At 34.7% G+C, this 18,199-nt stretch overlaps 1 protein-coding gene across 2 annotated transcripts in view; it reads right to left on the bottom strand.

Annotated features, from left to right (window-relative positions):
* Nell2 (neural EGFL like 2) overlaps window positions 1-18,199 on the bottom strand; it is a 367,974-nt gene that overhangs the window by 16,827 nt on the left and 332,948 nt on the right. For both annotated transcript variants that reach the window (XM_026401419.2, XM_026401420.2), the window contains one exon: window positions 4,646-4,786. In XM_026401419.2, the coding sequence (XP_026257204.1) occupies window positions 4,646-4,786 (141 nt within the window). The remainder of the gene's footprint in view (window positions 1-4,645; window positions 4,787-18,199) is intronic.

Here is an 18,199-nt window from a genome sequence, read left to right as displayed (position 1 = left end):
TTATCTTTTCTACAAGCCAAAAACAGTGACCATTTCTATTTAATATTTGTATATAGCAGATGACTGGAAAAGTACCTCAATGTGTCTGTACACATATATTCAGTAACTACTTGTTTCGTTAAATTGGACTAGTTTCATTTTTGTTCCTTTTTCTTGGTTGGGTTAAAAAAATTGCATTATTTGTCTCAAAATATTTAAAAGAAAGTATCCTGTAAACATTTTTTGGCATCACAAATTTGAAGAACTTTATCAAAGATCATCCAGAAGTTAAAGAAAGAAAGGAAAATTTGGATGTGAAAATAAAATAAAACATATTTGTAGGGGAAAAATACAGAGTTGTGTCCCATAGTGAAGCTGGAGATATGGTAACTGACAAGCAAAATATTTCATGCAAAGTATAAATGATGATATAGATTAGAAAAACAGCATCCTGGCATCTTGAGGATTAAGTACCTAAATCTCTAAGATAAGTGGATGAGCAAAATTGCATACAATTTGTATGTATGCAGCTTATAAACACGTATGTGGCAAAGCACACAACTGTAGCCAAAAATGTACTGAAACAGTACAGCTATTTACTCATATCTTCAAGTACAAATGCTATGCTTCAGAGTAATTATAAGTCCACTGCTGTGGCTTTGTCCACTTTGAAATGCTTTTTTTAAAAGGAACAGAAAAATGGCACCTTCCTAGATATAATCATATTCTTAAAGCTTAATATTACAAATATACAAATCATTAAAATTATAGTAAACGTCTTTTAGTCTTTTATTTTAATATAATGTAGGTAGTTTCTTTGAAAAGACTCTTTCACAGCATGTTGTCTTCAGACAAAGTAGTAGATTTCTGATAATTTTAATAAACTCTATTGGTATATAATAAAGAATCATCTTCCAGAATAGTAGTTTTAAAAAAATAAAAATTTCTGTTTGTGGAATTTCCTTGAAAAGACATTTCTGTATAGGTATTTTACAGAATCCTTTACTGTCTTACATTTATCATGTGTTTTAATGTTTAGTTTGTCTTTGTTACTTTATGGACTGAATACTTGGAGTACACTAATTATGTTTTATCCCAAATATTACTATTTATCCACTTTAAATATAGTATAGGTACATCCAGTATATTTCATACTCATATATAATTCTAACATAGGTTATATGCCTAACATATACCCAATTAAAAGATTATCTAACTTCCACCTCCACTGTTATCATTACATAAATAAACTTATCATCTACCATGTGCTAGGCACTGTTCTAAGAATTGGAAATATGGTAACTGACAAGCAAAAAAGATCAATGACCCCTGAAGCTCACAATCTAAAGTGGTTAATACACAAGCAAACAAATATATACTATAATTGTAGAAGAATTTATCATTTATCATCACCTTCACAAAGAAAGGTGAAGGAGGGTAACAGAATAATGTCAGAAGTCAGAGGCCATTTCAAACTGGAAGTCTAAGAGAAGCTTATTTGAGAGAAGATGTAAATTAAATGAAAGAAGTATCATGCAAAATTGGGGGAAAGGATACTCCATACAAAAAGAACAGCCCATGAAAAGGAATCTGTTTGGTACATTGAAGAAATGGTCAGAAGGTCTAGTATATATATCATGTAGGCTCTTAAAATCATGGTCAAGGATTGGGGTTTCCTCTAAGAGATGGAAAGTTTCCCGGAAGGTGAAGAAAGGAGTAACATGCTCTGACTTCAATTTTAGAAGGATCATTCTGAAAAAAGTTTTTAAGAACACTGAAGTGGAAGTAGGGATACTAGTAGGAATAGTGGTCCAGACAAAAGAGAATGGTGCCTTTCATGAAGGTTGTAAGGGTAGAGGTGATAAGCAGTGGTCAGATTGGGAATACATTGTGAAAGATGAAATAGTGAAGTTAGTTTATTTATTAGATGTGAGATATGAGGAAAATAATATCGCTCAGATATTGATCTGAGCAATCTGAGCAACTATATTTATGGACCTGTAAAATTTACACAGTGAATCAAGAGTTATATTTTAGTTCTATTAGTCTGAGTTGCCCATTAGAAATTCAAGTTGAGTTACCTCATAGACCACTAGATATACAAATCAGCAGCTAGGGAAGAGATTTGAATAAGCATATGTTGATGACCTCTTAAGCTATGACTGATTGATGCAGAGATTGATAATGTGTAGAGAAAATGAACAAGTCCCCAGCCCTGGGGCACTTGAAAATGTTGTCCTTTGCAGAATAAAAGAAGATTCCTGTGGGGTGAGAAAAAGCCAGAAGAGAGTGTTGTTCCCCAACCCAATGGAAGAAAGTTATGTTTTGAGAGAAAGGAATGATCAATTGGGTCAATACCATAGCCACATGATTGATTTTGGGAATAGATCTCCCCATTGCCCCTTCAATTAAGGAAAGAGACAGTATCTGACCAGTGAATTTGGTAAGAAATTGTTTGTAATCTTGAAAGGAAAGCAATAACTATAGCAGTGGAACTAAAGTCTCACTGGACAAGAAGAAAGAGATAACAAGCTTGAAAACTCTGTTTCAAAGAGTTCTTTTCTAAAGAGAGCACAAAATGGGAGTTATGTTTGGAGAGTTAGGTGATGTCCAGGGAAGTTACTCTTTTTTTGCTTTGTTTGTATGCTAATGAGAATATAATGCCATGGGAAAGGATGATATAATTAAAATAGAGGAGGAAATAAATATATGAAAGGCAGAATGCCCAAGTAGGTGAGGAAGGATGAGATGCAAGGTACAATGATGGGTTTGATTTCTGACAGGAGAATCCTACTTCATCCAATAAAACAGGAGGGAGGGGCAGCAGCAGTTGCAGACAAAGGAGAGCAAACTAATATGGATCATGGAAAAGAGAAGTAAGTTCCCTTTAACTACTTTTGATTTCCCTGTTAAAAAGGGCAGTGATAGAGAATGAAGAAAAAGGAAGCAGTGTCCAAAGTCTGAGGAAATGGAAGAAGGTATGAAGTGGTTGGATCATAGTTAGAGGGAAAAGTAACTAGGAAATGAAGTAGGAATGCTGGACACTGCTGTCAGCCCTTATGGTAGACAGCTTCTAAGACAGCCCCCCATGATCCTTATCACTTAGAATTCATGCATTCAAGGGAAATCCCTTCCCTTGAATGTGTGCTGGATGTACTGATTTGCTTCTAACAAATCAAATATGAAAGAAGTGGCCTCAAGTATAATATTGGTTAAAAAAGACTGTACCTTCTATCTTGGTCATTTGCTCTCTCTTGCATTGCTTACTATAGGAACTAAGACTAGCTCTCATGTCTTAAGGCAGACCTTCAGAGATACTCATATGTTAAAGTACCAAGGCCTACCCATAGTCACATGAGTGATTTTGGAAATAGATCTCCCCATTGCCCCTTCAGATAAGCCTCAAAATAAGACCAGTCCTGACCTTGACTGCAATCTCATAAGAGACCTTTTACCACAGACACCTAGCTAAACTGTACAAACTTCTCTCACTACAGAAAAGATAAGATACTATTTTTTTTGTTTTCAGCTTCTGAGCTTTTAGGGTAATTTGTTATGCATCAATAGATAACTAATACAGCCCACTTCAGATTGTGGTCATATATTTAAAAGATAGTGAGTGTTACTACAAATTTAAAGCATAGAAGTCAAAAGAGGTAGATTTTTTAAATATATATATTCACATCCAGATGCACTGAAAAGAAAATTAAACCCAGGTTATCCCTAGAGGATAAGTGAAAAGGATGGGTGGGGGCACTGAGATAAAATAAGGATGCATTTTCAGCTTTAATCTATATACTTCTGTATGATTTACATTATTTATACTAAGTTATATTCATTCTTTCTATGCATGACTTTTAAAAAGTCAATCTTAATACAACTCTATAGAGTATATGCAAAGCACTTATTAGGGAAGACCAAAAATGACTGATCTGTTTCTGAACTGCAATCTGTGGTTCTTGATATTGTCTACAGAGCTGGAAATACTCACCCTGGGACATTCACAAGTGCAAGGTAAAGCCCTCAGGCCACAGCTAAGTGATGATTTGAAAATGCCAGGTTTTAGCTTCAGGTATGGCAACAACATTCCCATTCTTTGTGAAAATCCTGATGAACCCTCTGTTCAGGGTCTAGAGCTCCTTCTGCTGCAATTGGCAAAGCATATTGGAAGCCTTGGCATCCATCATCGAAGTCTGTTTTACTTCCTTTGTGTGAAAACCCTTTCAGGCTCAAGGATTAAAGACTTCTTAACATTTAGGTACTAAGTACCTTTAAATTAGAATCTCAAAGGCTTTCATTGACTGTGTCATCTTAAACCCATTATTCTCTCAGGCTGCTGCTCTATGAAGGTGTAGATACAAATGGAGAAAACAGTGAGTTTTGTTTTGTTTCCCATTCTTTTGCCAAGAATTCTGAAGGTAAACTCTTATTATGGTACTAGCTGTTTCCCTGGTAATTATTCACTGGACTCTGCTTGTTTTGCTCTGCTTGTTTTGCCTGGTTTCTAAATATGATGCCCCTTAATAAAGGACATGAAAGAGCAGAGTTGTTTGTCCACTCACTGAAAATAATTCAAAATTAATTATAAATAATTGAATATAATCTGATTGAATTTCAACTCTAACTAGATTGAAAACTTCTTGGAAACAAGGATCCTTGTACTGACCTTCACAGGATTCCCCACTGGGTGAAAACATTCCATTGTCATGATAGCCATCTCTGCACTCACAGTGGTACCATCCAGGCAGGTTAATGCAGTTAGCACGACTGTCACACTGAACAAAGCCATCAGAGCATTCATCAATATCTGTTTGACAAAAGAAAACAAAAGTGGGATTTCATGCAATTGTTTCTTTTCTATTAGAGAAACTAGAATATTCTGCCACAAGGCTACTATAATTTTTAATGCAAGTAAATCCTTGAAATAGACAATATAAAAATCAATAAGGTTTCTTGGTTGTTAAAAGCTGTGCAGAAACAATGTAGTGGCCTTAGTAATAGGCGAAACATCTAGAAGGTTACTCTGATTTGCAAAAGTCATCAACTATAAAAATTGAAAACCATTTGTGATGGTTATCAGAGCTTCTCACCAAATATTTCCAATATTCTGGGCATACTCCAGAATTGCAGTTTGCAGTTTTTTCAGGTTAGGTATGGACATGTGACTTCCTTAAGCCAATTAGGGGAGGATATGTGTGACTTCTAGGCAGAGACTTTAAAATTCTATATATGATTCACATGAATCCTTCCTCATCAGATGGAATGATTAGTGATTTGCAGAAGGTATAAATACCAACCTGAGGGAGGATTACATGGGTCACATTCCATAGCTACCTGGAACTGACTATAGTATGAGCAAAAAAAAAAAAAAAAAAATCAACTTCCATTGCTTTAAGTCACTGAGTTTTTAGGGTCTTTTATTACTATCAGAATAATCTATCCCAACTTAATACAGAAGGTTCCTTCAAGATATATAGCGACAACACTCATAAATCAATGTATTTTGAAGAATACATATCATTTCCATCACTTTTTACTATGTGTTACACATATTATGCCAATTAACGCTCAAGAAAATCTTGCCATGGAGACAGCATATTGAACATATAAAAAATGAAGCTAAAGAAAATTATGTAATTTTGAGTTCACTGGCTTGACTTGAGACTCTGAATGACTGTGGATGCCAAAAATATCCACATGTACCACTCCCATTTGACAGTTCCATGCTATGACAGAAGGTTTCATCTGCCAAGACAGAATGGCCTTTCTTTCTTTTCTTTTTTATGGCCTTTCTTATATGCTCCTTCCTGCACCACTTTCCCCACTGCAGTAACCAGGCAAGATGATGTGCCCCATATAAAAGGTAAGGCCAGCTGTAGAGTCCTTGAGTCCTTTTCCCTCAGATAGTCCCTTCTATTTGGCAGAATCTACTCCTTTGCATTTCTTCTAACACCATATTCATTGAAGCACATATTTCTTTTGCTTTTCTTTTAAAATTTCTTCTTTTCTGACACTCTATTTTGAAAGAGATAAGTTAATGAATATACAGGGAAATAAGCAAAAACAATCAGGGAAATAAGCCAATACTCACTTCTTAGTAGTTCCTCCAATAAAACGGCATATAAAATAGTCTCTTAGATTATAATATTGCATAATAGGCCAAAAAACCTATTATATCACTATGATATTTTAGTATTATTTCTACACTATGAATGTGTTTAGATTCCTTTCCCAAGAGTCAGTTACTACTGCCAGTGTTTCCTACTGACAAAATAATTGTTAGTGGCCAAATCAGCTAACCATTGACTTCCTGACACACAGTTACTGGGGATTTCCTCCATGTACTAAGACCTCATCATTTTTTTTTGGAAATAGCTTATTTGTACTTCAGGGTCCTTGCTAACTGATGAACTTTTGATTATAAATAGGTCCAGAGTGCTATTCTTATTTCAGCTTTATATAGTCTTTTCTTCTAACCCAAATGATGCAGAAAATTGATTATGTCATTTCTTAAGTGCATGGACAAAAGAAAACAGGTTGATTTAAGCTTTAGAACTGAGTTTCACTAGAAGAAGGCCATGAGGGTAACGTTGATAGTCATTTTGGAAAAAAAATTAGTTCCCTCTTGGCCACTATTAATAGAACAGAGTTTTCTCCACTGAAGCAACTTTCTTTTCTATATTTAGCCTTCAATTTAGACCCTTCTTTCTTCTTTAACATAGTTAAAAATCATCTCAGTTCATATATATGTAAAGTGTTACTTCTCTACTTCTTTTCTCTCTCATTATTCCTTTTCCAATCGCCAGGTCCTTTCCTATATTGTTTTAAGTCTACCTCACTTTATTTACATTATGACACCCTTCCTTGATCTACAAACATACTCTTTAAAGTTTAACAGGGTTAAGGACTGGGGTTAAAAACATATGCTGGTCATAATGTATTTTCTTATACAGTTTGAGCATTATTTCACTTTTAGTTATTATCAGTAGGTAGTATTTTAGGAATGAATATACAAATATGCTTCATTCAGTAATTTAGCATTCAATATTTATTGAATGCCTGTTATGCATTGGAGAAAAAAATGTTTTAAACAGAAACAGTTTCAAGTTTATCAAACATTTAAATTGCATTTTAAATTAAGAAGAGAAAATTTATGAAATCTGAACTTACAATCATTTAGGACAGTATTTCCTAATATATGATATATCTGCCATTAGTGGTATGGTATGTAGGCGATGGTGGGCAAATATTTTATTTTCATGGCTACATATTTAATTTTTCTGAATTATTTCCTTTTATACCAATGATATCTTATAGTAAAAAAATGAGATTAAATTTAAATTTAAAAGTGAGCCAGGCACATGGTGGTGTATTACTGTATCTCAGCAACTAGGGACGTTGAGGCAGGAAGATTGTAAGTTTGAGGCCAGTCTCAGCAACTTGATGAAGTCCTAAGCAATTTAGTGAGACTCTGTCTCAAAAATAAAAAATAAAAAGGACAGGGATATGGCTCAGTGGTAAAGCTCCCCTGGGTTCAATCCCCTGTACCAAAAAAAAAAAAAAAAAAAAACACAAACAAACAAAACCAAAAGCCAAAACAAACAAACAAACAAAAAAGTAAAAAAAGAAAGCCAAAGAAACTATTGAACCAATATAAAATAAATACTGGTATAAATGGTATAAGAATATGACAAAAATAATACAAAAAAATCCCATTTACATTTACTCAGTTCCCCCAGTGGTAATATCTTGAAAAACTATAGCACAAAATTATTGCCAGGATATTGCCATTGACATAGTCAAGAATCTGAACTGCCTCCTCACCACAAGGATTTCTCAGGCTGCTTTTTCATAGTAATACCCATTTCTCTACTGCCCTTAACACTCCTTCAAACCTGCCAATCACTAATATGTTCTCCATTTGTAAAATTTAAGTGCCCAAGATTGGGATATTAATGGAATCAAGCAATGTGTAACCTTTTGGGATTGCCTTTTTCCACACTCATCATAATTCTCTGGGGATTCATACAGGTATTTAGGGCAACCAATAGTTTTTACTATATTATTGCTAACCATTATTCTATAGCATAGATGAATCAGTTTGTTTAACCACTCATGCATTGAAGGATATCTGGGTTGTTAGTAGCATTTGACTATGATTATTTTTACAAATTCATTTATTTTTCAATTAAATAAGCTTTTATGCATTTATTGTGTTAAATATGATGTTTTAAAGTATGTATACATTGGGGAATAGTTAAATCTAGCCAACTAATAATAAATGCATTACCTCACATAGTTATGAGTTATTAATTTTGCTATAAGAACACTTAATATTCACTCCTAACATTTTCAAGAATATCAAAGATTACCATTAACTACAATTAACTTGATGTACAACAGATCTCTTGAACTTATTCCTTCTACTTAATTAAATATGTATATGTAGTTGTGGACTAACATTTTCCCAACTCCCTCTCCATCAGATTCTGTAACTATTCTACTCTCAACTTCTTGAGACAGGCAAGAATATTTGTCTTTCTGAACCTAGCTTTTTCACTTAACATAATATCCTCCATGTTTATCCATAATGCCATAAACAATAGGAGTTTGCCCTTCTTTGTGGCTGAATAGTCCTCCATTGGGCATATATATCCTATTTCTTTTATGTACCCATCCTTTAATGGATCTTTAGGTTGATTCCCTATCATGGATACTGTGAATAGTAGCACAATAAACATGGGAGTGCATATATCTCTTCAACATATTAGGAAGAAAGGGCTTCTTTCTTCCACATCCTTGCCAATACTTGTTACCTTCTGCATTTTTTATTACAGTCATTCTGACAGGAGTGAGATGGTATCTTATGGTTTTGGTATGCATTCCTAGATGATTAGTGATGATGAGAATTTTGATATATACTGCTAAACTGATTTGTATGTCTTCTTTGGTGAAATGTCTACCCAGGTCTTTTGCTCATTTTTTAAACCAGGTAGATTTTTGCTATTGAATTAAATTTTGAGTTCCTTAAATTTCATATTTCCTTATATATTAACCTCTTATCAGACATACAGTTTGAAAATATCTCCTACCATTCGCTAGGTTGACTCTTCACTCTATTGATTGTTTTCTTTGCTTTACCAAAGCTTTTTAGTTTGATTTAACCCCATTGATCTAGTTTTGCTTCTGTTTCCCTGCATTTTTGAGGAGATAGTCAAAGATACCATCACCCATTTGATATCATGGAACTTTTCTTCTAGTGATTTCATATTTTGGGGGTCTTCCCTGTAACTCTGTGACCCATTTTGAGTTTATTTTTGTATGAAATATGAGATGAGGGTCTAATTTCATTTTCTGTATATAGATATCCAATTTACCCACACCATTCATTGAAAAGATTGCCTTTTCCCATTGTGTATTTTTGGCACCTTTATTAAAAATCAGTTAGCTGTAAATATATGGGTTTATTTCTGGGTTCTTTGTTCTGTTCCCTTGATCTGTATGTCAGTTTTTATGCCAATACTATGTTGATTTGGTTACTACAGCTTTGTAACCAAATTACCTCTTGAAGACAAGTAGTGTGATGCCTCTATCTTGGCTCTTTTTCTTAAATAAAAGGGGTTTTGTGGTTGCATTTTAGAATTACTTTTTTTTTTTTAGTTCTGTGAACAATATCATTGGTTGACAGGGATTGCATTGTATTTGGAGATCCCTTTGGGTAGTATCAACATTTTAATAATATTCTTCTGACCTATGAATACAGGATATCTTCCATTTATTTGGGTTCAATTTCTTTCATCAAAGTTTTATAAATCTCTAAGTATATAATAGGACCTTAGCTCCTTGGTTAAATTTTTGCTAAGTATTTTATTTTTATAGCTATTGTAAATGGTATTGCTTTATTTATCTCTCAGTTCACAGTTATTATAAAATAATACTATTTATATTTCTAAATTGATTTTGTATCTTGCAACTTAATTAAATTCTTTCATTAGTTATAACAATTTTGGGGGGACTCTTAAGGATGTTCTATATACAAGACACATGCTTACAAAATAGAGACAGTTTAAGTTCCTTTCTGATTTGGATATGGTTTATTTCTTTCTATTGCCGAAATGCTCTGGCAAAAGATTTCTAGTGATTACTATGTTGAACAGAAGTGGCCACAGCAGATGTCCTTGTCTAGATTTTACAGGTAAAGTACTCAAATTTTCCCTATTTAGTACGATATTAATTTTGGGTTTGTCTTATGTGGCTTATTGTGTTGAGGTTCATTTCTTCAATATCTAATTTGTTCAGTTTTTATCACAAAGGGAGGTTAAATTATATCAAATGTTCTTTCTATATGTATAGAAATGATGATAAGAGTTTTGTCCTTCATTCTGTTAATGTGAAGTATCATGTTTATTGACCTGCTTATGTTGAATCACACTCACATCCCTTGGATAAATCACAATTGATTATAGAAAATTATTGTTTTAAAGCACTGTTTTCCAGTTTACTGCTATATTTTTGAGGATTTTTACATCTACGTTCATCAAGAATACTGACTTGTAGTTTTCTCTTTTTTACTGTATCTTTGTCTAGTTTTTGCTGTATTGGTAAAAATGTTTGGAAGTCTTTCTTCCTCTTCTATTTTTTGGAAGAGTTTGAGAAGAATTGGTATTGGGTCTTCTTTAAATATTTGCTGGAATTCATCAGTAAGTCATCAAGTCCTGGGACTTTCTTTGATGGGAGAATGTTTAGGTCAGCTGTTTTCCTGCTGCGACTAAAAGACCTGTTCAGCAAAATTGTAGAGAATGTAGAGGAGGCAAAGTTTATTTAGGGGCTCACGGTTTCAGAGATCTCATTCATAAGTAGTTGGCTCCATTCTTTGGGGCTTGAGGTAAGGCAAGACATCATGGTGGAAGAGTGTAACAAAAGGAATTAGCAGCTCACATAGTGATCAGGAAGCACAGAGATAGGTCTCCCTTCACCAGATACAAATATATACTCTAAGCCATGCCCTGATTCCCACCTCTTCCAGCTACACCTTGCTGCTTCAGTTACCACTCAGTTAATCTCTATTCACTGATTGGGTCAAGACTCTTACAACCCTTTGGGAGACCAATCTTGCACGCGACTGAGTCACATTCCCCAGCTGGGTGCTGAGGCGTCAGGCAGCTTTCTGCTAGACTTTCCCCACCCTTCTTGGGTTCGAGGGATGGTGTCTCCTGCATGGGTGTGTCTTGCTACAGCCCCATAGGTAGAACTACGCTCACCTGTTCCTTTGTAATATTACCCCTTGTCCTGTTTAGGATAGAATGTTCCATGGAAGTGTCTTGTGTGTGTTCCCTTCTCTTACTTGCCCTTGGGTGTAGCCTACCTAGGTGTCAGTCAACCTGCTGACAGTGGACATCATGAAGATAGACTCAGCCCCCTGAAACCTGACCCCTTGCCTCATTTGAATAGCTTCTCCTCAATAAAAGGGGTCAGTCTCTTTCTGCGGACCCTTAAGGTCTGAGGAGCTGTCACAGTGACCCCAAGGAAAAAGGTATTTGTGTCTCTTGTGTAGTTATTTTGTGCAGTCCAGTTAGCCCAGTTCCCCTGGAGTGACCCCTGAGTGTTTTAGTTGCGAATGAAACCCCACAATTGGTGTCCAACATGGGGACAAAAGGTCCGAATGCTTAAGTTGCCGGGAACACTACACAACTCAATCATTTCTCCTCTGAACCTTCTTGCATTGTCTCACATGTAAGCTTTTGGGGGACACTTCACTTCCAAAGCACAAGATTCCACCTCTGGCTCCCAAAAGCTCACAACCGTCTCATAATGTAAAATACATTTTGTCCATTTCCAAAAGTCCCCCTAGTCTCAACAGTTCTGAGATTGCTCAAAGTAGAAGTTCAAAGTCTTCTCTGAGGCTCGAGGCAATCTCGCAATGTGAGTTCCTGCAAAATTAAAAGCAATTTACAAGTATCCAATAAATAAAGGTACACAGTAAATAATTCCATTCACAAAATTAGGGGCATAGAAAAAAGAGTTGGGACCAAAGCAAGACCAAAATCCATCTGGGCAAACAAGTCCTTTTAAGGTCTTACAAAGACCTTAAATTTTGGATTCTGTTGAAGTAGTATATAGAAAACTTTAAAATAAAGATTGTGAAAAACTATTATTTCATTACATATTCTGTCTTAGAAAGGAACTAGTTCCTTAATTCCTTAGGACAATTAGAACTCTTTCAGTATTTAGAGAAGTTAGCTAGCTATGATTTTATAATGCTGTGCTAAAGCACAGACAATCTACATCCCAAAAGATGTTTAACCATCCAAATCAACTTAGATAATACAAGTGGAAGGCATTGCTGAAGAAAGATTTTTCTAGAAAGCAACCATGTTTTGATCTAGTAATTTAAAACAAGTAAAAAAAAAAAACAAGAAAAAAATGTTTAAATTTTTAAAAAGCTTATTTATATCAGTGTGTTGTTTTCTTTTTCTCCCTGTAGTTTTGCAGCACAAGACTTGGCACAGACCAGTGGCTAAAGAGGTAACCAACTAAAAATGGCTTTTGCCATCAGCATTTAAAGGGTCATTATAGAAAATGACACCTTGTTTCCTTGTAAAATTAAATGCAGTTATAGAATGGTACACATGAGTGATAAATAGTTTTGTTTTATGTATAGTAACAGTTATTTCTAATATGATTACAATAAAAAATCTTCAAGTATTCAAAGTCACCTATACCTAAAATGGGTTTTAATCAATATTTTCACCATCTCCTTTTTAAACTAAGAGAAAACTGATAAATTCCTCCTCTTAAATTGTATACACACAAAAAAGGAAATATAACTCTTTGTTAAGATGAGCATACTATTTTTGGTGGCAAAATCAGATAATGTGAGTACAGTCTTTTTACCATTTATTATTAAAATGACATAATTTCTCATAAAACAGTGCTTATTTTATTTATATCACTATACTAGGCACTGGTAGTTAAATTATATTGATAAGCAGCAGGCAATTAAAAGGCCTCAAAACAATTAATCAACTCTTGATTACTCACATGTGGGCTATTTGCTCTCCAGATTATCTGCAGCACTTTTTTTTTTTTAATTACAAGGTCATTTCCTTCTGTCTTTTGTTGAGCTTCTGGGGATGTGCTTATAACATTTAGGAGGTGTGAATACTCAAGTAGTAGAATTGCCTCTGAGAATCATTGCTTTAAGAGCTATGCTAGATTTGGGCATAAAATATTGTCTAATATTTCATATAAGAAGACTAATTTTCTCCTAAGTTATTTTCAAAAATAAAATATGACAACATATGTAAATAGACTTGAGAAACTATAAAATCTTCTATATTACCTGGGTGATAATACTGCATATTTAGTGAAAAAATATTTTCATTACTTTATAGATCATAATTAGGAAATTAATGACTGGTGTCAAAAATGCATAAATGAAATTTTTTGATCACAATTTTTAGCCCTCACAACAACCATGTTAAGTATTCTTATTCCTATTTCATAGAAAAGGATGTGGTGACAGCAAATCCATTGCCTGAGGCCACAGGACATAGCAGAACTCCAAGTCTAACTCCATAGTCTACCTACTGGCTATATGGTAGAAGATAACCAAACTCATAATTTCTGTTTACAGCAACAAAACTGTAAATGTCAAAATAGAAGCTAATTAAGTTATGGCTGCATATTGGTTGCACTGGGTGCTATAAACATTGATATCTCCCTTAAAGCTGAGGAATTGGTAACCTATAAGGACATTACAAGACTATAGGATAGAAACTGCAATACCTCAGATCTGCACTGCAAGAAAGGAAGACATATAGACAACATGAAAAAACAAGAGAGGAAAGTGCCCCAAACAAGATACTACAATAATAGAAACCCATGACAGTGCAGTAGATGAAATGTCAGAGAAGGAGTCCAGAATGTACATAATTAAAATGATTAGTAAATTAAAGAATGACTTAAGTGAGCAAATACAGGCAAAAATTTTTCACTCTGTTAAAGAGATAAGAGAGCTAATACTGGCAAACATTGATCATATCACCAAAGAGATAAGAGAGCAAATATAGGTGGCAAAAGATTACTTCAAGAAAGAGAGATTCTGGAAATAAAAAGTAAATAGAAATCCTTGAAACAAAGGAAACTATAAACCAAAAAAAACTTCAATAGAAAGCATCACAAACACATTAGATCACATGGAAAACAAAACCTCAGACAAACTCTTAGCTACCCTAATGAAAAGGAGAAAACTCAAATCACTAAAATTTGTGATTGAAAACGGAAATATCATGACAGACACTATTGAAATACAGAAGCTAATTAGAAACTATTTGGGAAATTTGTACTCCAATAAAGTAGAGAACCTTGAAGACACCAACATATTTCTAGAGACATACAACCTACCCAAACTGAACAAGAGGACATAAACAATTTAAACAGATCAATTTCAAGCAAGGAAATAGAAGATGCCATCAAAAACATACCAACCAAGAAAAGCCCAGGTTCAGATGAATTCTCAGCTGAGTTCTACAAGACCTATAAAGAAGAATTAATACCAATACTTCTCAAATTATTCCATGAGGGAACCCTTCCAAACTCATTCTGTGAGGCTTGTATCACCCTGATACCAAAACGAGTCAGAAATACATTAAAGAAAGAAAATTTCAGACCAATATCCCTAAAGAACATAGATGCAAAAATTCTCAATATAATTTTGGCAAATCACATACAAAAACATATTAAAAAATAGTGCATCATGACCAAATGGGGTTCATTCCATGGATGCAAGGTTGGTTCAACATACAGAAATCAATAAATGTAATCCATCACATCAATAGACTGAAAGATAAGAATCATCTGATTATATCAATTGATGCAGAGAAAACATTTGACAAAATATAGCACCCTTTCACATTCAAAACACTAAAAAAACTAGGGATAGTAGGAACATACTTCAACAGTGTAAAAACAATCTGTGCTAATCCCAAGGCCAACATCACTAAATTTAGAAAAATTGGAAGCATTCCTACTAAAAACTGGAACGAGACAGGGATGCCCTTCTATTCAACACAGTCCATGAAACTGTAGCCAGAGCAATTAGACAGATGAAAGAAATTAAAGGGATACTAATAGGAAAAGAACTCAAACTATAATTATTTGCCAACGACATGATTCTGTACTTAAAAAATACAAAAATTTCTATCAGAAAACTGCTAGAAATATTAAATGAATTCAGCAAATAGCAGGATATAAAATCAATACCCATAAATCAAATGCATTTCCACAGATCAGTGATGAATCCTCTGAATGAGAAAATAAGAAAACTACCCTATTCACAATAGCCTGAAAAAAAAAAAAAAAAAAAGACACTTGGGAATCAAACTAACAAGAGAGGTGGAAGACCTCTAAAATGAAAACTACAGAACACTAAAGAAAGAAACTGAATAAGACCTTAGAAGATGGAAAGAACTCCCTTGCTCTTGGACAGGCAGAATTAATGTTGTCAAAATGACCACACTACCCAAAGTACTATACAGATTCAATGTGATTTCAATTAAAATCCCAATGTCATTCCTTATAGAAATAGAAAAAGCAGTCATGAAATTCATTTGGAAAAATAAGAGACCTAGAATAGCCAAAGCAATCCTTAGCAAGAAGAGTTAAGCAGGAGGCATCATAATACCAGACCTTAAACTATACTACAAAGGTATAGTAACAAAAATGACATGGTATTTGCACCAAAACAAAAATATAGACCAATGGTACAGAATAGAAGACACAGAGACAAATCTACATAAATACATTACCTCATACTAGACAAAGGCCCCCAAAACACACATTAGAGAAAAGATAGCCCTTTCAAGAAATGGTGCTGGGAAAACCAAAAATCCATATGCTACAAAATGAAACTAAACCTCTATCTCTCACCATGCACAAAACTCAACTCAAAGTGGATCAAGGACCTAGGAATTAGACCAGAGACCCTATGCCTAATAGAAGAAAAAGTAGGCCCAAATCATCATCATGTCAGATTAGGCCCCAACTTCCTTAACAAGACTCCTAAAGAGCAAGCAATAAAATCAAGAATCAATAAATGGGATATATTCAAACTAAAATGTTTCTTCTTGGCAAAAGAAATACTCCATGAGGTGAAGAGAGAACCTACATTTTGGGAGCAAATTTTTGCCACACACACGTCAGATAGAGCACTAATCTCCAGGATTTATAAAGAATACAAAAAACTCACCACCAAAAACAAACAACCCAATCAATAAATGGGCTAATGAACTGAAAATACACTTCTCAGAAGATATACAATCAATCAACAAATATATGAAAAAATTTTCTACTTCTCTAGTAATCAGAGAAATGCAAATCAAAACTACTGTAAGGTTTCATCTCACTTCAGTCAGAATGGCAGTTACCAAGAAAGAAGCTACAGTAAGTGTTGGTGAGTATGTGTGTGGCGGGGGGAAAGGCACACTCATACATTTTTGGGTTGGACTGAAAATTGGTGCAACTAATCTGGAAAGCAGTATGGAGATTACTTAGAAAACTTGGAATGAAACCACCATTTGACCCAGCTATCCTATTCCTCAGTTTATACCCTAAAGACTTAAAAATAGCAGTCTGCAGGAACACAGCCATATCAATGTTTATAGCAGCACAATCCACAATTACTAAACTGTTGAACCAAACTAGATGCCCTTCAACAGATGAATGGACAGAGAAACTGTGGTACATATGCACAATGGAATATTACTCAGAATTAAAACAGAATAAAATTATGGCATTTGCAGGTAAATGAATGGAGTTGGAGAGTATTATATGGAGAAGTAAACCAATCCCAAAAACACCAAAGGCTGAATGTTCTCTCTGATAAGTGGATGCTGATCCATAATTGGGGCTAGGGGAGGCTAATGGAGGAAGGTAGGTGTTTTCACCGTGGAAACAGATAGGGAACCATTCCCTTGTGAGTAAATACCGAGCATGAAACTGGTGTCCTGATTTCCAGGATTGGAAGGGCCAGCCTCTTCCCACTGAGGCTATTAAGATAACTATGCTGGTACACTACCTGGTTTCCATAGTAACGTCCTTGGGTGTGAGAGGTTCTGTGTTTGCATTAACCTGGACCTTATCTCAGTTAGCCAGCACTCAAGGTTAAAGGAATACTGGTTAGAGCGTAGTCATTGGTAGCAGTTAATATGTAACCTTTTTTGGGTTAATGAAAATGATATCAGAGAGGGGTAGGCATCCTTTTGTCTGTCTGCACCTTCCCTGTATGTCTGTGTCTGCCTTTGTGTGCCCCCTCCACAGGTGTTACTTTACAGAGGAACTTTGATTGGACAGAGGGAAGAGGAGGGAAGGGGAAGGGGCTTGGATGCAAGAAAGGTATGGAATGAGACAAACATCATTACCCTATGTACATGTATGACTGCACATGTGGTGTGTCTCTACATCACGTACAACCAGAGAAATGAAAAGTTGTGCTTCATTTGTGTACAATGAATCAAAATGCATTCTGCTATCATAAAAATAATAAAATAAAAATATCCAAAATATATAAGGAACTCAAACAACTCAATAGCAAGAAAACAATTCAATTTAAAAATGGGCTTTCTCAAAAAATACATGCAAATGACTCAGAAATACATATAAGATGGCTTTTCATCACAGAGTATTAGGGAAACACTTATCAAAACCACAGGAATAGGCTGGGTTTGTGGCTTAGTGGCAGGGCGCTCGCCTAGTGCGTGCGAGGCCCTGGGTTCGATCCTGAGCGCCACATAAGAATAAATAAATAAAACAAAGGTGTGTATCCAACTACAACTAAAAAATATATATTAAAAAAACCCACAGGAACACTTATATACTATTGGTGGGGGTATAAATTAGTACATGTATGGAAATCAATATGAAGGTTCTTCAAGATATTAGTAATGGAACCATCATATGACCCAGCTATACTATGCTAGGTATTTATCCTGAAGAATTAAAGTCAGCACACTGTAGTAACATAGGCGTATCCATGTTCATAGCAGTGCAATTCACAATAGCCAAGTTATGGAACCAGCTTCTTTGTCTGTCAGAAGATGAATGGATAAAGAAAAGGGGGTATGTATACACAAAGGAATTTTATCTAGCCATAAAAAGAGAACAAATTTGTCATTTGCAGGAAAATGGATGGAACTTGAGAGCATTATGTTACGTGAAATAA

This window comes from Urocitellus parryii, chromosome 5 (genome assembly GCF_045843805.1).
Source record: "Urocitellus parryii isolate mUroPar1 chromosome 5, mUroPar1.hap1, whole genome shotgun sequence".
NCBI classification, from domain to species: domain Eukaryota; kingdom Metazoa; phylum Chordata; class Mammalia; order Rodentia; family Sciuridae; genus Urocitellus; species Urocitellus parryii.
Note: the sequence above shows the minus strand (reverse complement) of the source record. Positions and strands in the feature narration are given on the sequence as shown.